This window comes from Coenobita brevimanus, chromosome 108 (genome assembly GCF_032717465.1).
Source record: "Coenobita brevimanus isolate Jiangsu-jjx chromosome 108, ASM3271746v2, whole genome shotgun sequence".
NCBI lineage: Eukaryota > Metazoa > Arthropoda > Malacostraca > Decapoda > Coenobitidae > Coenobita > Coenobita brevimanus.
The window spans coordinates 16030857-16057667 of NC_137061.1; the positions used below are offsets into that span (position 1 = coordinate 16030857).

Genomic DNA, 26811 nt, shown 5'->3' on the forward strand with positions numbered 1-26811 from the left:
CCATGGAATCTGCATGAGCTGCTTCCCGCAGACTTACTTCCCACTCCTGTGATACAACTTCTACCAATGGGAATTTCTCCACACATGGAGTAAATGGGTTATGAATGTACACTTGCTTAAGCAGGCTCGCGACTTAATCCTGTTCGAGACAATTGGCTTGACAATCACAGACCTATTGAATATTGACCAATTATGCTACTGATGAATTTGCAAAAAGATTAAAACCGTGGTCCTTTTGCAGTACGCCCAGACATTTAAGGTCATTTTTGCAAACTGACCATGGGTATGGTATTGTTGCAAAATGCCAAGATATTTACGGTCATTTTGCAAAATGATCACTGTTTTGGTTGTTTTTGCAAAATTACCGGGCATTTGGCAAAATGAAAAATTTCGCAAAATGCCAATAACATTATATATATATATATATATATATATATATATATATATATATAGATAGATAGATAGATAGATATGGATGTAGATATAGATATAGATAGATAGATAGATAGATAGATAGATATGGATATAGATATAGATATAGATAGATAGATAGATAGATAGATAGATATGGATATAGATATAGATATAGATAGATAGATAGATAGAAAGATTATATATATATATATATATATATATATAATCTCCGGAAGCATGCCAAATCGCCTAGTAGTTGTACTGAAGGTTATGGATGTGAAGACCAAGTACTGATGAAATGCTTTTGTTTCATTCTCCTCCTACAAACTATATATTGCTCGGTGTGTTTGGTGCAGTGAACAGGCTGACAATGTTGATCATACTGACTCGACGATTTTTTTTTCTTATGAGTATTTAAAACCTAGGAACGCTGCTTCTGTATGTGCTCAGGAGTGCTCAGAATAAGTGGATCTCTCTCTTTCGCTCTCTCTCACTCTCATAATTCCCACAGGGCTGTGACTCAGGCTGCTTACTCAGTAGCTGAATCAGAATATAACACTAGCAACTCAGGGAAGCCAGCCAGTCTCACAAGTGGTGCAGCTCGCTCATTTCTGCTTTCTTTGGTGTCGGCGTGTCCACACCTCCACTTGTAAGACAGGATGGTACAGTTATTTATTGCCTGGGGAGAGGGTTGACATTTTTCCTGGTGTATTTCATCCATACTAAATGCTCTCAACTCTCCAACTCGAATTCTTCCCGCTCCTTCTGGCACCTTGCCAAAAATCTTTCTAACAACTTTACCTCATCATCCTTCCCTCCTCTTTTCTACTCTGATGGTTCTGTAGCTATTTCTTCTACTGATAAAGCAGATCTCTTCGCACAGACTTTCTCCTCCAATTCCACCTTAGACGATTCCGGTGCTGTTCCTCCATCACTTCCCCCCTCTGACTTCCTCATGGCTGACATTAAAATTTCTTCAGTTGATGTATTTTCTGCCATTACTGGCCTCAGTACTAACAAGGCATATGGGCCTGATGGGGTCCCTCCTGTTGTTCTCAAAAACTGTGCTTCTGTGCTTACACCCTGCCTAGGCAAACTATTTCGCCTTTGTCTGTCAACTTGTACCTTTCCTTCTTGCTGGAAGTTTGCTCTCATTCAGCCAGTCCCAAAGAAGGGTGACCACTCCCAACCCTCCAACTATCGTCCAGTTGCTTTAACGTCCTGTATTTCAAAAGTTTTTGAGTCAATTCTTAATAAAAAATTTTTAAGGCATCTTTCCTATCACAACCTTCTTTCCGATCGTCAGTATGGGTTCCGTCAGGGACGCTCCACTGGCGATCTTCTCACCTACCTTTCAGACTCCTGGTCATCCTCCTTTCGGGACTTTGGCGAAAGCTTTGCCATTGCACTTGACATCTCAAAGGCTTTCGATCGAGTCTGGCATAAATCTTTAATTTCCAAACTGCCCTCCTACGGTTTCTATCCTTCTATCTGTACCTTCATCGCTAGCTTCCTTTCTGGTCGTTCTATAGCTGCTGTCGTAGACGGCCATCGTTCTTCTCCTAGATCTATCAACAGTGGTGTTCCTCAGGGCTCTGTCCTATCACCAACTCTCTTCCTTTTATTCATCAATGATCTTCTAAGCTGTACATCTAACCCTATCCACTCATACGCTGATGACTCCACCCTTCACCTTTCCATTCGGTTCCCGCAACGCCCATCTCAACAGTTACTTCAACAAACAAGGGATGAGGCTATGGCACACCTAATGTCTGACTTGGCTCATATCTCTGACTGGGGTAAAAATAATATGGTTGTCTTTAATGCTTCTAAGACTCAGTTCTTACACCTATCAACCCGACAAAATCTTCCACAGGTATACCCACTAATGTTTAATAATATTCAGATTAATCCTGCATCATCCTTGAACATGCTTGGGGGTTTCATTTACTCGGGACTTATCTTGGAAAGATCATATTACATCTCTTGTAAAATCTGCTTCCAAGAGATTGGGTGTGCTAAGCCGACTCCGCTCTTTCTTTACCCCTGCACAATTGTTGACTCTATACAGGGGTTTTATCCGCCCCTGTGTGGAGTACAACTCTCATGTGTGGGGAGGCTCCCCACATACAGCCCTTCTCAATAGGGTGGAGTCAAAGGCTTTTCGTCTCATTAACTCTCCTCCTCTTACTGACTCCCTTCAACCTCTGTCTCTTCGCCGCACTGTTGCATCTTTATCTCTTTTCTATCGCTACTTTAATGGTCACTGCTCCTCTGAACTGTCTGCTTGCATTCCTCCATCTCTACGACGGGCGCGTAGCACCCGTCTGGCAGCAAACTCTCATCCCTTTTCTGTCCAACTCTCTAATGCAAGAGTTAACCGTTACTCCCAGTCTTTCATTCATGCAACAGGTCAGCTCTGGAACTGTCTCCCTCTGTCTGTATTTCCTCCTGCCTATGATCTCCAGTCTTTCAAACGCAGTGTGTCCAGGCATCTCAAAATGATCGGATCTTGAATTTGGCTCTCTATTGTATTTTGTTTTTCTCTTGGAGGGAACTGTTAACTGCGGGCTCATGGCCTTTGGTTCCTTCTTCCTCGCATAAAAAAAAAAAAATAATAATCTAATGAAACTCTTTTTGTGACTCGCTTGCAGTCCTGAGGTGAAACTTTCTAATTTTGCATTTAGGTCCGTTCAGGTGATATGTTTTTAACTTTTTATTCATTATTAAGTTTCTCACAGCACAAACATATTTTGTGGCTTGAAGCACAAAATATTTCCTGTAATTGCTATTTGCACCTGAGAATTTTCTTGTACGCGGGACTTCGGTGTTATTATTTACAGAAATTCGTGTAATATCTCCTAGTAATGAATATAGGTACTGTATTATTCCCCTGTCTCTGGCAGGTGGACAGCAGCACGTGGCTGTGGCCATGGACGTGAGAGAGAGGAGCAGTGTGGAGGACGCCATGAGGTCAGCCCAGGACCAGTGTGGCGCCCCGCCCTCGCTGCTAGTCAACTGTGCTGGCGTGGGCGCCAGAACTCCCATCTCAGAGACTGATGGTGACTCCTGGCAGAAAAATATTGATGTCAACCTGACGGTCAGTTCCAAAATGTGATGATCATTTCTGTGTTTAATAGTACATGACATAGAAAGTAACAGAAAATGCTCAGACTATTATGAAAGTAATACTTATACTCAGGCAACAATGCCTAATATTATTATCATCTTTTACTCTGCAGGGAACTTTCTTGGTAACACAGACTTTCGCAACATCACTGTTGGAAAATGGGAAGGATTCCAAGGGTGCAGTAGTGAATATTGCAAGTATTGTGGGGAAAACTGGCTCTACCAATTGGAGTGGCTATACTGCCAGTAAAGGAGGAGTTATTTCACTCACCAAGACGTGTGCTGCGGAATTGGCGAGGTAGCTAAACCATATAGGCATGCAGACAATGGACTGATCATGGCTTCCATGTACAGTATTTGCTTTAATGCTGGTATTCATTTTCCTCATACTGTATATAAAGAACGATTTTTTTAATGTAATATGTTCATACTTCAGTGTAAGTTACTGGATCTCAATAACATTTCAGCAAAGCCATACGTGTAAACTGCGTGCTTCCTGGACTGATTGACACACCAATGACTGCAAGTCAAATTAAGGAGCCACGTGAGAACCTCATGCAGCTCATACCACTGGGTAGAGCTGGCCGCCCTGAAGGTTAGTGGAGGCAATGAATAGGTCGATGTTGTGAGGTGACTGGTGGCTGGATTTGTGAGGTGATAATATTTAATATGCCGAGTGTAGACGTCCGGCACCAAGAAGAAGAATGGCTGGGAGGGTGAGGTGTCATTTTTGTCCCAGGCTTCACCAGGATATATGTTCAGATTCTTTCATGCTGTTTCACAGACTAAATAAAATCACATTACATAAATGGACACAAAAGTGGTTGAAGAACAGAAGTGCATTTTCAGATATTCGTTCTAACCAAAACTAAATTATATAAAAGTAATTCGTGTGCACATTTTTATTCTTTTGCATTTATACGAATACTGAATCAAATTTAGAAAGGCAGGAATCTTATGTAAAGAAATCACGTGAATGCAACAGTTTCATTAGATTTTAGATAAAATATAATATAAACTATATAGTACCTCTTTTTTTTTTTCTACCACGATGACATCAGGCCAGCTGTGAGGGATCCAGTAATTGTTTCCTGTACGTGACCGATATATCCTCTGTAAACTTTGTGCATTGTATAGAAATAAAAGCATTGACTGCCATGCATGATAACACTGTCATAAACACAGTACCTATAAACAAGAAACTGATATTATGAGAATATTAACAATGACAGTTTTCACTCTATATGTTTTGCTATAAGTTTTTACATTTATTACACTCAGAATGGCCTCTCATCTGTCGCTGCTGTGCAATCTGTTTACAACACCAGTGATGTCCTGTGCCTGCCCGGCATGGGCCTCCATCCTATCTAACACCCACTACAGCACCTTGCAGACCATACAGAACAACGTCCCTCACATCATTACTGGCTGCATTAAAGCCACTCCCACAGCTCACTTACTCTTTGAAACTTGATATGAGAGGCATGCAGTTCTATGCGGGAGCATACCCCAACACACATTCCCCTGTCATTATATAACAGGGCCACACAACACAACTAGGCATGTAAAATAATCACTCACAAACATTACAAGACCCTCTTCAACATCATCCCGCCTCCAAACATTCCAATATTGACAATAAACAACAAACTCACTTCCTGTGCAGATCAGTACATCTCATCCAGAACCCTGTATTACAATCCCCTTCTCTCAAAGTTCACCATAAACAGAGGTATTCTTAAATAGAGCTGATCGAGTACAACGACCTAGATTTAGATCAGGGCATCACAGGGGTTCGGGGCTGGAGTACTCACTCCCAACATGTAAGGCATGGGTGACCAGCGTCGCTCGTCTTTCAGTGCCGTCATGTCAGCAATGAACCCAAACCACCCTGCAGATGGAAATCTTTTGAGCCCCATCCTATTGAAGCGTCTTAACCCACTAGACCACTACACGTCCATTTCACTATATGGTTACCACCCAATGTATTAAATGGTTTCCTGGACGTACTTATGGTGCTCAAAGCACCATATCTGAATTTTGATGCCATTGCTTACTGTGATGTTAAGACGACAGATCCCAACCATAATATCTCATAACCAGATATTTCTTTCCGATACATCACCCTGTCCATAACTCTTGTAATTGTAGATCTCTTTGGCAGCAGCTGGCATCATGCCTTCGTTCAGTCAATCGCAGGTGCTGTCAGAAACAACCTTAATGGATCACCAGTCACTTATAAGATGATGACAGCGCCAACATTAGGCAGTGGGTGGGGCTGCCGTAGTTTAGTTAAGACATATTTACCTGCAATAGACGTGTCCATCCTCGGATCTTTCACAGAGAAATACGTGAATAATAATTGTACTGCAACCAGATAAGACGTGCTAAACAATTATTGCATCACAGGACCATTGTTGAGTTCCTAACCACACTTAAAAGTACCAGAACTACGGAAGCTCTTGTAATAGAATGTGTATTGCCCATTCTTTCTCGCCCTGTGTGTCGTGCACTATGTGGTTCCAGTACTACACAGAAATGAGGATTGCCATGACATAGTAACTAATAGTACGATAAGAGGTATTGACAGCTAACTTCCAGAGGATGTAGTGGATCTCTGTATCTCATTTCATGCCATCTGCACAATAGACTATAGAGGTAAACTGTCACTAGCATTATTTTCTGCACACAGATCTGTACAGTACTTGGGGTATATTTTTACTTCTGACTCCTCTTCAACTGTTGATAATTTGGTGATGTTATTCATTTCATCGTGCGGTGGCATTTTTTTTTTTTTTCTGTAACACTTAACAGTTTCACCATAAATAGCAGGCTAGTGTTATGCCACACCCATTTTTGTAACTACTTACGTATGTAAGATATTCACGGAAGAGATAGGCGCAGCGTGTGAGGCGGTTTGTGGAGTGAGGAGGAGATGCAAGGGTGTGCAAGGGACAGCATGGTGGAATGATGAGGTGAAACGAGCTGTGGAACAAAAGAAGAAGGCATATGGTGAATGGTTGGCGAGTAGAGGTAGGGGAGAAGATGAAAGAGAGAAGAGAGAGGTATATGTGAGCAGGAGAAGGGAGGTTAAGAGACTGGTGAAGGAGAGTAAGAAGAAAGTGGATGAAGAGTTTGGGAGGAATCTGAGTGTGAAATGGAGGGAGAGTAAGAAATTGTTTTGGAAGGAGGTAAAGAAAGTAAGGCAGTGTGAAAGGGGAAATAGTAGGGGAGTGAAAGATAGGAATAATAGATTGTTGGTGGAGAAGAGAGAGAAATTGAGGAGATGGAAGGAGCACTTTGAGGATTTGTTGAATGTAGAGAGTGAGAGCAGTGTGAGTATAAGTGGTTGGGGAATGGCTGGGAGAAGAAGAGATGAGAGGAGGGAGGAAGAGATCAGTAGGTCGGAAGTAGAGGAAGCGATGAAGAAGATTAAGCTGGGAAAGGCCCCAGGAATTGATGGAGTGTGTGGTGAAATGCTTAGGTATGGGGGTGAGATTGTTGTGGAGTGGATATGGAAGTTGTGTAGATTGGCTTGGGAAGAGGGAAGGGTTCCAGAGGACTGGAAATCAGGTATAATTGTTCCTCTGTACAAAGGAAAAGGGGAGAGAGAAGTATGTGGTAACCATAGGGGTATTTGCCTTCTTAGTGTGACTGGTAAAATATATGGTAGAATAGTCATTGATAGGGTTAGGCATATGACAGAGGAGCTAGCTGGAGAAGAACAAGGGGGATTTAGGAAGGGAAAAGGGTGTGTAGATCAGATATTTGTTCTAAGATGTTTAGTGGAGAAGTATCTAGAGAAGGGAAAGAAAGTGTATGCTGCCTTCATGGACTTGGAGAAAGCTTATGACAGAATAGATAGGCAAGGTATGTGGAAGGTATTAAGAATATATGGAGTGGAGGGGAAATTGTTGAGTGCTGTGAAGAGTATGTACGAAGGAGCTAGGGCTACGGTGCGAGTGGATGGTGAGCTGAGTGAGTTCTTCTTTGATCTCAATGTGGGACTGAAACAGGGGTGTGTGATGTCTCCATGGCTGTTTAATATATATATGGATGGGGTTGTAAAGGAGATGCAAGGTAGGGCAGTGGATGTGGGGCTGGCCCTAATGAATGAGGGTGAGATTTGGAAGCTTCCGGTGTTGCTGTTTGCTGATGATACAGTATTGTTGAGTGAAGATGAATGGGAGTTGCAAGGTTTGGTGAATGAATTTGGGACAGTGTGTAGGAGGAGGAAGCTGAAAGTTAATGTAAACAAAAGTAAAGTTATGGTGTTTGAGAGGAATAAAGTCACAGAGTGTGCAGTGAGGTTGGATGGTGAGGATATGGAGAATGTGAGTGCATTCAAGTACTTGGGTAGTGTGATGAGTAAGGATGGAACTTTGGGGGATGAAGTACGTGAAAGGGTACAGCAGGGAAGAAAGGTTGTTGGTACACTGAAAGCCGTGATGAGAAATAGGGAGGTGAGTATGGAAGTTAAAAAGTCACTGCATGATGGTATTGTGATCCCTACCCTGACGTATGGAAGCGAGGCGTGGACCTTGCAAGAGGGGAACAAGTCAAGAGTGAGAGCAGTGGAAATGAGTTACTTGAGAGGAGCATGTGGAGTGATGTGGAGGGACAGGTTGACGAATGAAGAAGTGAAGGAACGTTTTGGGGTAGATGTGGATGTGGTTGAAAAGATTAGGAGAAATACACTGAGGTGGTTTGGACATGTGGAGTGAATGGAGAATGAAAGACTGACTAAGAGGGTGTATGTAGGTGAGGTGGAGGGAGGGAGAGGGAGGGGTAGACCGAGGATGAGGTGGAGGGATGGAGTTGAGAGGTATATGAGGGAGGGGGGAGTGAGTTGGGGGGAGGGTAGTCAAATGGTGGATGACAGAGTGACTTGGAGGCGTTTTGTCTGCGGCCACCCTTTGCGGGATTAGGGCGTCGGGCTATAGATAGATAGATAGACAGATAGAAAAAGATGTACTTAAACCACGATAAATACCCTAACCATTCTGAAATAATACAAACATAGAACCAAATGAAATGACACAAACATAGGAACTGTGCATGAAATATATCTAGATATTTTCAGTCACAAAAATACAACAATCTCCCTAAGACAGAATAGAGAAGTGGCAATGATACATTGACCGCTATTACCAATTTATTACACGGCCATAGCGCACTGAGATATTGATAGGCGTGTCGTGTGACAGCAGACTTCAATCCTCTCACTCCTTTGGATTTTTGCGCATAGTAATTCATAAACATACCGCTGAACAAGAACTGCAACTGATGTATCTTCCTTGCTTGAAGTAGGTGTCATAAACACATGTAGTTATCTTTTACTAAGTAAAAAAGGATTACCATGTTTACTTTCTTTTTCATTATAACAACATGCCTACTGGATAGCATAGCTTATAAAGCTATCCTATACGGTAGGCATGTTGTTAAAACTAGAAAAAAAAAAGGATACTGGTATAATTAAAAAGAACAGAAATAATGTCAATGTTCAATCAAACGAGGGCAAAACAAGACATGCATCTGTCCTCAACTCAGCCAAGGCTTCGGTTATCAACATGTACTTAAAGCAAGCCTTAGGATCGCACCATCCTCAGGACGTTCAATAAGAGAAATAGTGAAAACATAAGTGAAAGGAAGTAAAAATGAGAACACTGTAGTATACAGCATACCTTGTAGTGGATGCTCAAAAACGTAGAGGGGAAACAAGACGAAGAATGGATACAAAGACAGCTGAACACAAAGCAGATGTGTCGTGTCACAGAGTATCTAATTCCCTGGTGTTGCACACAGATCAGCACATTCATTGGCCCAAGTGGCAAGAAACTACTGTCATTACTAAAGATTTGAATAAACAAATGAGAATCAAATTGGAAGCAGATCAGTGTGTGTAAAAAGTGTAACTAACAACAAGGAGGGATCTTTCAGCCTAGGTATGTACTGTATAGACAGACAAAGGATGGCATTAATGTCGCAATCAGAGTTGGATTAGAATGACGGGATTTTCCTAGAGGTAGCCAGTCAGGCTGCGACACGAGAATGGGGAGGGCATTTCCAGAGGTATAAATGTCGCGATTCTATCACGTCTTGCTTTGAGGGATTTCGATGCATGGTTGTGGAGGGTATGGACCGTACAGGTATGCTTGTCTTGCTCTCCGGTAGTTGCAGGGCTGCCGCACCAACTTTAGCTTTTTGTTCAACATTAGGGTGTTGTTTAGTTAGGTTAACTAGTTCCCATTTTCATCCCTTCCCCGTCTACAATACAATAGGTGTTTGTATCTATTTCTTAAGATTACTTATTGCTTACTAACCTCGGGACTGATCCCCTCACTGATCGGTCTTAGTTGTCTTATTCTGGGTTTCTTGTTCCTTGCATGTTTTTTCTCTTTCTTTGCACTGCTCCCATGATGGAGTGGTGGTTACTATGGCGGACGCCTTTGTTGCATCTCCCACCTTGAGGGGATTGAGATGGTCCTGTTGGACCCATGACTACAGACTGAATGTTCCCAGATTGATCAGTCCTTGATTCATACCCCCTCGACATTTCTGTTAATAATGCATCTATCGTCGTGCTACATGCTGTCAGTTCCAGTCACCTAATTAGTCTTGATTCTTCATTGTTAGAAGGTAATTGACGGCTGTGCTGGTGAGATGGAAGAAGTGAAAAAACTTTCTAGTGTAAATATTCTAGTTAAATTTGTTACTTCCACATAGGTAAAGGACTTGTTGAAGCTGTGTAGGTTTCACTGTTATGATGTTTATCCGAGGATCACGGTTTCCATGAATTCCTGCATTGGTGTTATCATCTCTAGGGACCTCATGGTTAAGGAGGAGGACAATCATCAGAGAAATTACCAATATGCCGGGAATCGAACCCAGGACTCTCAGGTGGGGGGCGGAGGGACGTTGGTTACAAGATTGTGACAACGTGAGTTAACTTTTACCTGGTCGTGGTGTAATGGTATGCTGCCTGGCTCTCACCTGAGAGTCCTGGGTTCGATTCCCGGCATATTGGTAATTTCTCTGATGATTTTTCCTGTGTAAAAATACAGGTTCTCTCTTCGAGGAGGACAATATCATACGTGAACTTGCTCAGTAGGATGTAATTGATGCTAGTTTTATAGCTGGATTCTCGAAGGAGAAGAGGGCTATGACTGCCACCATTATCATGACATTTGACAAAATTTCTCTCCCTGTGCCTGTTAAAGCTGGTTACGAAATTGTTACCATCAAGCCATATAACCCCATCCCTCTTCGTTGATCAAGGTGTCAGTTACATGGACATAATGACTAGTCTAGTAATGCTTCTCAGTCAGTGTCTGGCAGGTTTACAGTTCAGTGTCATGGTGCTGAACACTGCACATTGGAGACTGTATGTTGCTTTCATTGCAAGGGTCCTCACTCTATTTGCTTGACGAATTGTCCTAAGTTGAGGGAGGAGGAGGAGGTCTGCACAGTGAAGGCAACAGAGGGCATATCCTATTACGATGCTAGGAAGAATGTGACGGAGTTGCATGCCATCCCCATACCTAATGTCTCCTATGCATCGGCCGTTGTGTCACGTCCCGTGATGAGCACAGTGAAGACACAATCTGACCCTGTCCCCAGCGCTCTTGTCACTCGTTCTGCCTCTTGGTCTGCTCCTTCTGTACATTCCAATTCTCGTACTGATATTCATGTTGCAACTTCTCACTATCAGACTGCTACTTCCTTTCAGTTAGTATGGTCTGAACCAGAATCTGACAAGTATTATGAGATTAATCTGACCACCCTTTCCAAACAGCCACATCCTCATGGACTTCCTGTTCCTGCTTCAGCGAGGGGGGAAATGGGTTAGCTCTTCCTCTGGTAAGTCTGGGAGCCTTGTTATTGATTATCATATGAAGGTTTCCGGCAGCAAGCAGAGGGATAGGTCTTCCTGTAGTCATTCACCTGCTGACAGACTGCATTAAAAGACTAAGCACTATGGCCTGCCTCGTAAATTTTACACCGTCGCATTCACTGTGTTACAGTGAAATTGTAAGACTCTTGGGAATAAATTACACAGTATATAAATCTTGCTACCTATACCCAGGCCAGATGACATTTGTTTACAGGAGATTAGCTTGGAGGATCACCCTGATCCTCCACAGTTCAGTTACTAACACTAGTATAAAAAGCTATGATAGTCACGAAGTTGCCATATACACACACAAAATATCACACCCACAAACAGAAGTGGTTCTAAATTCTACCCCGAAAGTTGTCGTGTGCTGAGTAAATCAATAACACATGCCTGCCTTCCTGCTCTCTCCAATGTCCTCCGCATGGCCTCATTGATAGTGGTGCTGTAAATTAACTTTTTAACCACTCTCCTGGAAGTAAGTTAGTGCTGGGCGACTTTAATGCCCATCACTAGGAATGGGGTAGCTAAAGGATTGATAGTCGTGGAGAACAAGTACAGTAGTTGACATGTAGTCCAGCCTCTGGTGTCTGCATGGTGGTAGAACATCTTGTGTGGATGATCGCACGCACTGGAAAATTTTCAGCCATTGACTCGTCTCTGGCCTCCTCATGTGTACATTTAGATTTCTCATGAGATCCTTATGGGGATTCCTTGGGAAGTGCCCATTTACCCACCTGTCTTTTTTATTAATGTTATGACTTTTTGGATCCTCCAGTTCCAAAATTTCACTTTAACCCCTAGGTGCCGATTCACGTCATATGACATGCGGTCGACAGCCAGCGGTTCATGTCATATGACATTTACATTTTTCGCGAGCACGTTTGAATTTCCTAGTGCTCCAAATTGACTCAGAGTATTGCCATGGCCTGTCTGGTGTACGGGGTGATGCTGGCCTGCGGTGGTATGGGGCGGGGGTAGGGGTGGGGGTATGGGAGGGGTGGGATGGCGGCCAAGCCATGAGGAGAGATGCATGGTAGAGGTGGATGGTGGTGGGAGGCCCGTATAGGGATAGTGTGGCCTTGAAAGTCGGCAACAGAGAGTAAGTACGTGCATTTGATGTGTTTTTTGTCATTTGTGATTGATTTGTAATGAAAAAAATAATAGTTTGCAGAAAATTGAAATTCCAGAAAATAGCCCGGTTTTGGGATGTGGATAGGGTGATCCTCCCCCGGCTCCTAGGGGTAAAGAAGACAGATTGGGGATCTTTCTCAAGGATCGCCTGTTAAGATATAACTTGGGAGATCTTAGATGTAAAGATCCACAATTTTACTAAATCCATATTACATGCAGGTGGACTTCTATTCCCAAGACTTCTCCAATTCATGCGAAGGCTAGAGCTCATTATTGGACCCTGGATTGCCAACAACATTAAGGAAATGCAATAGGAGGTTTTTGAAGTCATTTGACTAAGGAAAACTTTGTTGCATACGAAAAAACAAGGATTGAGGCAAGGGCAGTAATTAGAAGAACTGAATGTGATTCTTGGCGTTTTTTTGTGTCCACGGTGAATCGATTTACCTCAGTGACTAAAGTCCTGTCCACTATTAAAATACTGTATAATAAACGCCCGTATAACCCCATGACCACTCTGCACGTGGACAACATCTTGGACGATCCTGTGGACGTAGCTAACATCCTCACCACGAGTTTTTCTCATGTATATAGTTCAGCCAGTTACGACCAGCGTTTCGACACCATAAACGCACGGCTGAGCTGTGAGTATTAGACCTTACCACAGAAGACGTACACTCCCTTTACAACCAAAACTTTACAGTGGATGAACTTATCCGTGCCCTAAAATCCTGTAAAGACGCCAGTCCTAGACCAGATATTATCATGTACTTTATGATCCAGCATATTCATCAGGACAACCTGATTTAGCTTGTAGCATTTTACAATGAGCTTTGCTTGTCCCGAATGTTCCCAGACTCATGGCATTTTGTGCACGTGATACCGATACCCATACGGGCTGGTTGTCTTATGAATCCCATTTCACTTCGTATAGTTGTGTTGAATCCTTGTCTATGTACGGTCATGGAACGAATGGTTAATAACAGGCCTTTTTTTGTTTTAGAGTCGAAGACTACCCCCTGGGGATAGGGGGGGTTTTCAAGAATACTCCCCCAGTATCCCTGCTTGTCGTAAAAGGAGACTAAAAGGGTTGGAGGAGGGTTAGTGCCCCTCCCCGGAAAACAACTAACTAAAAAACAAACAATAAGCCTCGGACAAGGACTGACCAAACGATGACGACCAAGGACCGGACAAAGGACATGGTTATCGGAACATGGAATGTAAGGGGAGCGAATGATGAGGTGAAAGAGAGAAAGATTGTCCAGGTGCTTCAGGGTGCGAAAGTGGATGTATGTGGAATAACTGAAACAAAATGGAGAGGAGAAAGTGTAAGAGAATGGGAGTATGGATGGGTATATGTGCAGGAGCAGGTGAAAATGAGAGGGCAAAGGAAGAAGTATGTATAGTTGTGAGTAAAAGATGGAAGAAGAGCATAAGACAGTATGGATCAGTTGCGTCAAGGATTGTGTGGGTAAAGTTGAAAGTTTGAATACAAATGTGGGCGATTGTGTGTGTGTATGCGCCAACGCAAGATCGTGCTAGAAGAGTGGGAGAAGAGTTCTGGACAAATGTAGAAGTGTGCATGGAAAAGTTTGGAAGGAATGAGAGAGTGTTTTTGATATGTGATATGAATGGTAAAGTTGGGAATGTGAAGGTGGATGGAATAGTTCATGAGTGGGGTGTGCCTGCTGAGATAGATGAGAATGGGAGTGCGTGAGAGGACATTTGTGCTGGGAGGGGGTTGGTGATAGCCAATACCCTCTTCAAGCACAAAATGATCCACAGGTATACATGGCGAGTGATGAGAAGGGTGGGTGGTGAACTGAATGAAAGGAAGGCAATGATTGATTATGTGTGTGTGGATGAAAAGATGCGAAGATGTGTAATGGATGCAAGAGCTTATAGAGGCTGGGGGAGTGGGCTTTCTGACCACTACTTGGTGGTGGCCAGAATTAAGATTCAAGTAAAATGGAGGAATAGAAGAAGGGAAAGACGAGAGGAAGGAGTAGTTGCAAGGGGAGTGGAAAGGTTACAAGAGGATGAGAAAAAGGCAGAGTATAAGAGAGAAGTGGAGGAACGATTGGGGAAATATGAATTGGAGCAGATAGGAGACGTGGAAGGTGTGTGTAGGATATTTACAGAAGAGATATGTGCAGCATGTGATGTGGTGTGTGGAAGGAAGAAAAGACGGAGGGGGGTGCAAGGAACAGCATGGTGAATTGAAGAGGTGAGACAGGCTGTGGCACAAAAGAAGAAAGCATACAATGAATGGATGAGAAATAGGAGCGTGGAAGAAGTTGAGAGGCAAAAGAGAGAGTTTTATGTAGAAAGAAAGAGAGAGGTGAAAAGATTAGTAAGAGAGAGTAAGAAGAGAGTGAATGAGGAATTTGGAAGGAATTTGAGTGTAAAGTGGAGGGACTGTAAGAAAATGTTCTGGAAAGAGGTGAAAAGAGTACGACAGGGTGGCAGTGAAGTTAGTAGAGGAGTGAAAGATAAAAATGGTAGATTACTAGTGGAGAAGGGAGAAAAAGTGAGCAGATGGAGAGAACACTTTAAGGAATTGTTGAACATAGAGGATGGAAGTAATGCGAGTATAAGTGGCTGGGGAATGGCTGGGAGAAGGAGGGAGGTGAGAAGACAGGAAGAAATCAGCAGGATAGAAGTTGTGGAAGCAATGAAGAAAGTTAAATCGGGGAAAGCCCCAGGAATTGATGGAGTGTGTGGTGAAATGCTGAAGCATGGAGGAGAGATAGTAGTAGAATGAATGTGGAAGATGTGCAGAATGGCCTGAGAGGAAGGTAGAGTCCCGGAGGATTGGAAGTCAGGTATAATTATTCCCTTGTACAAAGGAAAAAAAATGGGAGAAATGGAGTTTCCCCGAGCTAAGCCCTGTATTGGACTATATAGCCCCGCTAGGGTTACAGGAGCGAGCTGCCACTCCCAGCACGGCAACCCGGGCGAGGCTCGAACTCGCAATCCCCCGATTACGAGTCCGGCGCGCTACCACTGTGCTACCGCGCCCCCCTGTAAAAAGGAAAAGGGGAAAAAGAAGTGTGTGGTAATCATAGGGGCATTTATCTTCTTAGTATAATAGGAAAAGTGTATGGTAGGATACTTATTGACAGAGTTAGAGAAAGAACAGAGAAATTAGTTGGAGAAGAACAAGGAGGCTTTAGGAAGGGAAGAGGTTGTGTAGATCAGATATTCATTCTTAGATCTTTAGTGGAAAAGTTTCTAGAGAAGGGAAAGAAGTTGTATGCGGCTTTCATGGATTTGGAGAAAGCATATGACAGGGTGGATAGACAAGGATTGTGGAAAGTGTTCAGAATATAATTATGGAGTAAATGGGAAGTTGTTGAATGCTGTGAAGAGTATGTACGATGGTGCGAAGGCTGTAGTGCGTGTGGATGGTAAACCAAGTGAATTTTTCTCTTTGAAAGTTGGGTTGGAACGGGGATGTGTCATGTCTCCATGGTTGTTCAATCTGTACATGGATGGGGTAATAAAAGAGGTACAAGGTAGGGTAGTGGATGTTGGAGTGGCCCTGGTGAGAGAGGATAGTGTTTGGAAACTCCCTGTTCTGTTGTTTGCAGATGATACTGTGTTGTTGAGTGAAGAGGAAGGAGAACTGTAAGGCTTGGTGGATGAGTTTGGGAGAGTGTGTAAGAAACAGAATCTAAAGGTGAATGTAGGGAAGAGTAAAGTGATGGTCTTTGAGAGAGGTGAAGTCAGTGAATGTACAGCGAGGTTGGATGGTGAGGAATTGGAAAATGTGAGAACGTTTAAGTACTTGGGTAGTGTGATGAGTAAGGATGGAGGTTTGGAGGGTGAAATGCTTGAAAGGGTACAGCATGGAAGAAAGGTTGCTGGTTCTTTGAAAGCAGTGATAAGAAACAGGGAAGTAAGCATGGAAGTGAAAAAGTTACTACATGACAGTATTGTGATACCAACTCTAACGTACAGAAGTGAAGCTTGGACATTGTTGGAAGGACACAAGTCAAGAGTGAGAGCAGTGGAAATGAGTTATTTAAGAGTAGCCTGTGGAGTCACATGGAGAGACAGGCTGTCGAATGAGGATATAAAGGAGCGTTGTGGTGTGGATGTGGATGTGATAGGAAGCGTTATGAGGAACACATTGAGGTGGTTTGGCCATGTGGAGAGGATGGAGGGTGAAAGACTGACGAAGAGAGTGTATGTGAGTGAGGTGGAGGGGGGAAGAGGGAAGGGGAGGCCGAGGATGAGATGGAGGGATGGGGTGGAGAGGTATATGAGAGAGGGGTGTGTGAGTTGGGAGCAGGGCAGTGAAATGGCGGGGGACAGGGCGACTTGGAGGCGATTTGTTTGTGGCCACCCCAAACGGGATTGAGGCGTCTGGCAATAGATAGATAGATAGATCATCAGTGTGACTTCTTTAAATGCAGAAGTACACTAGACCATATAATGAATTTGGGGTATTGCATTTTGGAGGCATTTGCCAATAAAGAATTCATGTTAGGAGTGTTCTTGGACATCCGTAAACCCTATGACATGACGTGACAACAGGGTATACCAATAAAGCACTGTGCTTATGGTTCAAGAGGTAATTTACCTGATTTATTTCCCCCTTTTTTTTTTTTCTTTTTTTTTTTGAGGGACAGAACTTTCTCTGCCAATTGCCCTGTAACATACCATCGGATGTTTTTATCCAAGAACACGGGGCACCGGAAATGTGCATAGTCCCATTTTGTTTAGTATTATGATCAATGATATTCTCTCATCAGCTCCCATCCTGAGGAATCTTAAATACTCATTCAGTGTTTCCGATTGTGCAATATGCCACTTTTCTAGTAATGCGCAAATTTTGGGCTGAACAGAATCAAGCTGCCTTGATTCCGTCCATCAGTGCGCCTTGTAGTGGGGATTTAAGTTTTCCGCCCCTACATGTGCCACTTAGTTTTTAACACTCGTAATGTCCCGGATTTGAATTTGGATTTGGGTAAACAGCCGGTACCATTTCAAACTTCTGTCAACTTTTGGTGCCTCCATTTTGGTCACTGATTAAACTTGAAATTTCATGTTAATAATTTACTTGCTCGTTCATAATTTACTCGCCCCTATCATGCAATATTTGATTTTAAACAATTATTCCGGCCATGTATTGTTTCATTCAAGTTTTATACAAAGGCATGATATGAAGACGCCCTTCCTGGAATATTTTGTCCCCAGCTCACTCGTCAACTGCCTTTTATCGCCCACCCCTGAATCAGTGGATGTTATAGTCCTTTCACGTTAATTTGGCCTAGATTTTATTCCCTTTGCGATTTCCTTCACATAGGTGTCAGAATAAGTCGATACTACGCTCTGCATCCTGTATATAGCATTTCTTTCGTAATTAGCATCATGCCCTATTGTTAATCTATTGTTACAAGTCAGCATTGAGGATGGAGAGGTGGAAAGTGTGAGTAAAATGTGTATTGTAAGTGTGAGGGTGGTGGCGTAAGTAGACATAAGTGTAGATGTAAGTGGGTAAGTAGGCATGACTGTAGATGTAAGTGGTTTTGGGTGTGGGCAGGTGTGGGTGTAGATGGATGTGAGTTTAAATGGGTGGCTGAAGTTGCGGGTGTGGATATGGGCGTGGGTGTGAGTGTGGGTGGAGGCAGGTGTGAGTGAAAGTGGGTATAAATGTAAGTGTTAGTAGCGATGTGGATGTAGGTATGGGTGACAGGTGTGAGTGTGTGAGTATGTGTAATGATGGATAAAGGTGTAAAAAATGGGGTTGTCTGGATTTAAGTGAGAGGTATGAGTGTAAGGGGAAAAAGAGAGTTGTCTTGAATGGTTAAAGAGAAAAGAGTTATGAGAAAATTACTTGTGGTCAGCTGAGATATCTATATCCACTGCATGTAAATAGTTTATCCTCTATCCTTCGATAGGAAAAAGAAGCTGGGATGATGATGGTGATGATGATGGTATTTTTTTTAACCTTTCTTCTCCTGAATGGCTGTGTGTCGAACGAGGGTGCAGGTGAGTAATATGCAGATGTGGGTGTCGACTGGAGTGTGAGGTGTTTTGTGTGTGTGTACTTGGGAGTTAGTACTGTATGGTGCTAAATGTGGGACAGAATTTCGATGTTTTGTATATGTGTGTGTGTGTGTGTGTGTGTGTGTGTGTGTGAGAGAGAGAGAGAGAGAGAGAGAGAGAGAGAGAGAGAGAGAGAGAGAGAGAGAGCAAAATAAAATCATTACTGTAAACCCTGTCATGGACGTCTCCTCTGTAATATTTGTTCCAGCTACGACAATCGATATCGTTCATATATGACCTACGCCACATTTTCGTGCTGCCATTTTGACGAGATAAATGTCTACACCAGTCACGTCACGGGAAGCCTCGGGTTGTGACTGGTTATGACCGCTCAAAGGGCAGGACGAAAATACCGCCATAGTGTGAATACCGTCACTGTTAACCCTATCATGGTATGGGACATCTCTTATTCTCTTGCCAGCTTCAAGGGTTCAGTGGAAATGACGCAGAATAATGAACTCGGTGAGGGAAGATTCCATCAATTAGCATTACCTTTTTATGCTTGTAATCTCCAGATGATTTTATGCATATTAGGAGGAGTATTTCTATTGTGAGGTTAGATGCAGCCTTCATTAATATATATATATATATATATATATATATATATATATATATATATATATATATATATATATATATCCCTACCCTGACGTATGGAAGCGAGGCATGGACCTTGGAAGAGGAGAACAAGTCAAGAGTGAGAGCAGTGGAAATGAGTTACTTGAGAGGAGGGTGGAGTGACGTGGAGGGACAGGTTGACGAATGAAGAAGTGAAGGAACGTTGTGGGGTAGATGTGGATGTGGTTGAGAAGATTAGGAGAAATACACTGAGGTGGTTTGGACATGTGAAGAGAATGGAGAATGAAAGACTGACTAAGAGGGTGTATGTAGGTGAGGTGGAGGGAGGGAGAGGGAGAGGTAGACCGAGGATGAGGTGGAGGGATGGAGTTGAGAGGTATATGAGGAAGGGGGGGGTGAGTTGGGGGGAGGGTAGTCAAATGGTGGGTGACAGAGCGACTTGGAGGCGTTTTGTCTGCGGCCACCTTTTGCAGGATTAGGGCGTCGGGCTATAGATAGATAGATAGATTTTAATTATTCCTAAGTTTTTGAAAATTGGAGCAGTGTGATCATGCAGATTGGCCCGAGCTATTATCCTTATAATTCTTTTTTGGAGTAAAACTAATGAGTTGAGTGTAGTCTTTCTAGCCATCCTCCACACTACATTACAATACTGTAAGTATGGATAAATCCATGTGTAGTACAATGTTCTGAGTGTATCTAATGGTAACAAGTGTCTTATTTTATGTAATATACCAGAGGATTTTGCAAGTTTACTCTGAATGTGACTGATATGGTCCCTCCATGTAAGCTTTTCATCAATAAATATAGCAAGATATTTACCTGAGGATGATCTATGGATATTTTTGCCACATAGTTTTATACTGAAATTTTCATTAAATGATTTGTCGCCAGCAAATACTAAATACTGATTTTTTTTCTACATTTAGGGAGAGTTTATTGGCCGATAACCATGTGTATACTAAATTTAGCTCAAAGTTCATGATTCTACTTAGAGAGACGATATCATTTTCAGGGTGGGTAATACTAATGTCATTAGCAAAGAGAGTGAATTTCATGATTTTAGAGGACTCAACAATGTCATTTATGTACATCAGAAATAACAGAGGGCCTAATGTGGAGCCCTGTGGGACCCCTGTGACAACTTTGGAAAACTTGGAAGTTGAGTAATTTATAATGGTACATTGAATTCGGTCATGTAAATAACTCCTGAACCAGTTGTGACATATATTCCGGATTCTGTAACGATATAATTTTCTCAACAAAATATTATGATCTAGAATGTGAAAGGCTTTTTAAGATCTAAAAATTATTATGGATTAGTTGCCTTTTCCAAAACAAATTAAAGGAGAGGCTAAGGTAGTAGACTCAGTCTTTGTTACCCCCACACAGTCACTAATTGTAGCTAGAATAGGTGCAGAATTAGAACCTACTCAGATAAATGACTTGTTGGATGAAAATATTGAACCTGCACACAAATTGTGGGACCTTGACAGTGTAGGTATACACTCTGAGGAACCAACCCCTGAAGATGAAATAACCTTGGATTTGTATAATCAGTCTGGAATTTAAGGATGGACAGTATTGGGTAGGATTACCATGGAAACTAAACCATTCGGAGATACCAACAAATTACCAAGCAGCTAAGGAAGTTGAGAGATAAACCGGAAGATCTGACTATATAATTATGATAATATTATAAAGGATCAATTGAAGAATATATTTATAGAAGAGGTAGAATTCCCTGTTAACCATAAGGAAGGACATTACTTACTACATCATGCTGTAAGCAAGGATTCAGTAACTACTCCCATAAGGATAGTATTCAATTGTAGTAGTAAAGCGTCCAAGGGATCAGCTAGCTTGAACGATTGCTTATAATCTGGACCTACACTAACAGAGAGGTTAGGGAATGTGTTACTAAGATTTAAAGAGAAACCTTATGCTTATAATTGACATCAGCCGATTCTCATCAATAAGACAACTTATAAACTGTACTAAATTGGTTGTTGAATTTTTGAATAAGAAAGTGGGCTTTCAGAAGTTAGATCCCCTAGAATATTGGCTGAAAAGAATACAAAAGAACTATTACTGAGAGGTATATAACCTTTTAGGCCAAGGCACTAGGAACAGGAATAAGCTGATAAAGGATTTAGGCTTGTTCTTAGACGGATAGGGTCTGATTAGATGTCGGGGCCGATTAATAAAGGCTGATTTGCCTTTCCAAACCAAACACCCCATTTTATTACCCAAGAGCGGATACTTTGTACAACTAATTATAAAGGAAGCCCATGATTCCACTCTCCATGGAGGAGTGCCGCAGACCTTGGCCCAAATTCGGGAAAGGTGTTGGATTCCTAAGGGTAGACAGATCATAAAAAAAATATCTCAAAGACTGCATCATTTGTAGGAGGTATGGACAACGACCATATGACTATCCAGGACCACCAGCCCTACCTAGGGATAGGGTAAATGTAAGTCGGCCCTTCCAAGTAACAGGAGTGGACTATACAGGGGCTATAACCGTTACGGGTGAGGGAACTCCCCATATAGTTTACATTTGTCTATTTACTTGTGCCTACACAAGGGCAGTCCATCTAGAAATAGCAGAAGATCTGAGCTCAGAGACATTCCTCAATGTCTTTCGAGGATCTACCGCTAGAAGGTCTTGTCCTAACAAATTAACAAGTGACAACGGAACTCATTTCATTGGAGCAGCACCTTTACTGTTAAACATAATGAATGACCCAAAGGTTAAGTCGGCGCTGGGAATCCGAAATTGTACCTGGCAGTTCACAGCTCCAAGAGCTCCATGGCAAAATGGATTTACCGAACGAATGATTGGTATTGTCAAGAACTGCCTGAGGAAAACATTACACAGAACTAAGATCATTAGAGAAGAATTAAGAACAGTAATAACTGAAATTGAAACCAGGATTAATAAGACCCCTGACTTATCTAGATGACACTAGCGTCTCACTAGAGGCCTTGACACCGGCTCATATGTTATATGGTAGGAAGCTCCATCCGATGCCTTGTGTGGATATCCAGGAAGAAGTAGATGATCCTACCACAGAAAATAATGATTAAGGACAACATCTGCGGGAGGGATATCAAAGTCTGAAAAGGGTGTTGGATACTTGGAATACACATTAGAGTTAGGAATATCTTTAGAGCCTAAGAGAAAAATTTTATGGGGCTCAGGCTGCCAGCAACAAATCTATTATAAACATAGGGGATGTGGTCTTAGTGAAAACCGAACAACCAAGATCCCAGTGGCCATTAGCTAAAGTGATCTCCATGCACCCAGATTCAGAAGGGGTGCTGAGACTCGTAAAAATAAAATGTAGGGGACATACCAATATAAAAACTATTGATAAACTGGTACCCCTTGAGTTAGCGGCTACTCCGGATACAGGGGATGGTGAAGATCAAAAGGGTCTGGATGTGCATCCTAAAAGGGCCACAGCACAGGGTTCTCGAGATCTATGGAGGGAACTCCTGGCTAAGAGTCATATTACATGATACAGCGTATCATTTTCTGCCCGGCCCCAAACCTGTAGGAAATATTTTCCCCCAGAGCAGTTGCGCTCTCTACTTTTTATAAAAGTTGTCCCTGGTTAGAAGCAGAGGAAAACTTGAGATATTGTCACTTGTTTGAGCGGTTTTTATAACCCAGAAATTATGTTCTCTTTAATAATTCTTATTATTGATAAATGAAATGCTACTGCGTCTAACCCTCGTGGACTACTACATTGAAAATACTGTACATGTAATTATATGGAAAGTATCATGGACCTAAACTGCCTCTGCGCGTTAGATGACGTGGCAAGGATGAAAAGGTCCACATGTAAAGCAGATGTGGATTTAAGATATTCACAAAGCTAAAGGGAATATTTAGTTTAACTTTAGTTTAATTAAAACTAATTTGTTGGATTTGCCCTGTATATATCATGTTGTAATCTAACAGTATTTAGTACTGTAATTTATTAACAGTTGGCACCCCTACAATTCTATGAGGAACTAGGGCCCGCCATTTTCTTCTCTCTGCTCGTAGACATCGTCGAGCTAGCACGTTTGTATAAGAGCACCTTAAGGACTCTGCTCCTAGACAAGGTTCAAGTAGCACGTTGTACATACGCACCTTAAGGATGCTTGATTGCTCAAGCAACCACAGAAAAGCAGCTTGATCGTCATCTGTTATCCGACACTCCCTCTTCACTAGCTAAGTAACCTTTACGAATTGGCCAATTCAAGGGGAGATTAGTTAGGAGATAGAAGAGCAATAGTTAGGTGAGTTAAGGTTAAGTTACGGTTCACCTAACCCTATGAGACTTGTTTGAATTTACTTAAGGATAACTTTAGGGACGAGTAGCGACCTACGAGTTGTTTATTCGAAAATACTAGAAATTTCTTACAATGTGGTGCCCCGAGTGAGGAGGCCCGATTTATTTACCAGAACCCTCCAAATTTTTTTCACAAATTTATTTAATATGTGAGGGATATACGTAGGCAAACAAAGACGGACCGGGAGGCTTCAGGGATTCAAAAAATTCGAAGCCGGATGTTGAGCTCAATGAAGGAAGGTTCCAACAACTGGTATTAACAACCTCGGTGAAATTGCTTCTTTCTACACTCTCTTCAGGGGACTTATTGAACTGTGTCAACTAGATACTAGTACAGTCTTCACTAACTCCGTAACCCATTAGCTCCCAGAGTTCCTGTGTGAGGGATTTTGCTGGAAGGGTGCTAGGCGTACTGCCCTCCACCTGTCGGCTCGTAGTCGCGAAGCTCATAGGTCCCTACGCCGGGGTTCCCTTCTTTATTAAATCTTTGAAAATGTACACTTTGCACTGTGCCATTTCCACGCTGTGTCTACAGATGACTTGTTAACTCAACGTACCCATAAAATTCGTGCCTTATTTAATTTTTTATTATTCATTTTACTTTACTACTTTCTCTTTCAGGTTATTCAGACTAGTAGCTTATAGATAAAGTATTACAGAATGTAACTTTTCCTTTCAGTCTTTCCTGTAAAATTTCCATGTCAGTTTTTCCATGCTGCATGGTGGTTTTTCTCAGTTTTTCTTGCCAGTTTTAACTGGATGATTTGGAGGCGGGGAGAACCTCCTTGCTTTACTATCCTTATCCATCTGCATGTAGAATTAGATCCTGTAGTCATAGTCTACTCTGTAAAGAGCAGCCTCGAAAGGGCCATAAGGTCTGTTGCTGTTTGCTTTCCTTTGTATTCCTTTGTACTCTGTATATTGAGGACACTGGACGCAAATGGGTTAATATGAGAGGCCATTCGTGCATTACATAAAAGCGTCTGGATGGTGAATTCAACAACAGAGGGGTCGGACTCACGAAATTTACTCTTTCACAGCCAGAACGTTTTCCTGTACCTTATTCATGCCATCTCCATATATTTATAAAATGGATCATGAGAGAAGTTTCGAACTGGAGGGGTTAGACGGTACAGGCTTCATTAACCCCTCCAACAGATTTGGTTGTCTTTTTAAGCTGTATTCAGCCGCATGGAGGTCAACTTGATAAAGAAATCGTCTGCAGGTCGATATTTGCCTGGCCAAGTGTGACTTGGTGGGAAAAAGTCTGTGTAGACTCCCATGTATGAATGTTTCGCCCTTCCTCCCCTGTTAAATAAACAAGACTGTGTGCATGTCAGGATTATTATCGCCTGCCATTACCAAGGAGGAGCGAAAATATTTTTGACCGCCTCTGTGTGTGTGTGTGTGTGTGTGTGTGTGTGTGTGTGTGTGTGTGTGTGTGTGTGTGTGTGTGTCATGAACGGCTTGAGCTATCAACAAGAAACCATCAGGGTATCAAGATATGGCCAAAATCTTGGACGAGTTCGAAAATGGGCAGTCAGGTTCAGGGTCAAGGTCAGCAAAATGGCTGCCAAAGGTTAACTAGTATTTGTTGCCCTCCTTTAATATCATTATATCTCATGAACAGCTAGAGCTATCAACATGAAACCTTCAGGGTATCAGTCTATTGCCAAAATCTTGCATGAGTTTATAAATGAGCGGTCTTGGTCAAGATCAGGGTCATCGTCTGCCATTAGAATCATTATATCTCTTGACTGACTTAAGCTATCAACATGAAACCTTCAGGGTATCAAGATATGGCCAAAATCTTGGACGAGTTGGTAGATGGGCAGTCAGGGTCAAGCAAAGGGTCACCATAATGGCTGCCAAAGGTCAACTAGTTATTATCGCCCACCTTTAGCACCGTTATATCTCATGAACGGCTTGAGGTGTCAATGTGAATGCTTCAGTGTATCAAGATAATGCCAGAATCTTCCGACCCCCCGAGGGGCCGCCTCCCCCTGCGCCCCCGTTGGGGCCGCCGTACCCCCGCGTCTCCCGGGAGGGCGCAGCCCCCCTGCCCTCCGGCTGTGATGCTGCCCCCAGGTTTCCCCCGGGGGTGGCACTCCCCGGCCCCCCAGAAGAAGCGTGCTGCAATCCGTCCCCTGGGGGGGGCGCCGACCCCCATAAGGTTATTGTTAGATCAAATGTTCGAAAACGCAGGTCTGTTCTAGAACCTTTCTACAGTTCATTTCTAGAAACTGCAATAGTGTCTTCTGTACAAAAGCATGGCTACATGACTTAATTTCAAGGCTAGAGTGACGTTAGAAATGTTACCACTGGCATATAACAGATGTGAGGAAGAAGATGAGAGTTGACTGTATAATGAGAGGCATTTGGGAGGATTGTGTGAGGAAAAAAAAGTAAGCAAGGAGAATCACTACAAGACTGGTAAATCACGGATTCAGTCATAAAGCTCCATTGTTATCATACTCAACACATTCTGTCTAAATTTTCAGGCCATCCCTCTAACGATGATACAGCCTGTGTGACTGAGAAGGGAAGAACCAGATGTTGGTGGCTAACTACCAAATCTGTAGGAAGGAGGAAGACAAGGGAAGAAATCGTTGGCAAGAAAGTGATTTGCAGTTCTCGGGGCTTAACCCACCATGCACGGGCAGTAGTTTGTGGCGAGGGACAAACACAAACAAGTGTGACTGAGAAGGAAAACAAACATTAGAACACGACATGCAACCGTTGATTTACATCCAGGTCCCTATTTTCAGTTGTTGGTAATGGACAGACTGAACGAACTTAATAAAATTATTCAGTTTTGAAAATGTCTTTACTGTTCTTTAGGCTTATTTAATTTTGCAATATTTACAATATTTACTATATATGCTATATTTGTTTCAAATACAGAAGTGGCTGAAGTGGTGGCGTTCCTGCTGAGCGAGCGGAGCAGCTACATGGTGGGGGCCTGTGTTGAGGTGACGGGAGGATACGCCATGTGATCACCACACACACACACACACACGCTCACACTTATATCGATACCTACCTATCTTTATATGCAGAAACTCAGAAACGCATTTTATATATATATATATATATATATATATATATATATATATATATATATATATATATATATATATATATATATATATATATATATATTGTTACATAGCCTATGATTTCATCATCCTTTGTGTAATTCTAACGTACAGTATGCTGCATGTTTGATCACGAGCGTGTTCTACCTCACTCCCCCCC

The 26811-nt window shown here is 42.4% G+C and overlaps 1 protein-coding gene across 1 annotated transcript; it reads left to right on the forward strand.

Moving 5' to 3' along the window:
• The first annotated feature begins 279 nt into the window (after positions 1-279).
• LOC145417026 (estradiol 17-beta-dehydrogenase 8-like) lies at positions 280-26549 on the forward strand. Its single transcript, XM_080285867.1, has 5 exons — positions 280-283; positions 3321-3514; positions 3657-3841; positions 4011-4138; positions 26458-26549. The coding sequence occupies exons 1-5, from the start codon at positions 280-282 to the stop codon at positions 26547-26549; spliced, it is 603 nt and encodes a 200-aa protein (XP_080141993.1).
• Positions 26550-26811: the final 262 nt, after the last annotated feature.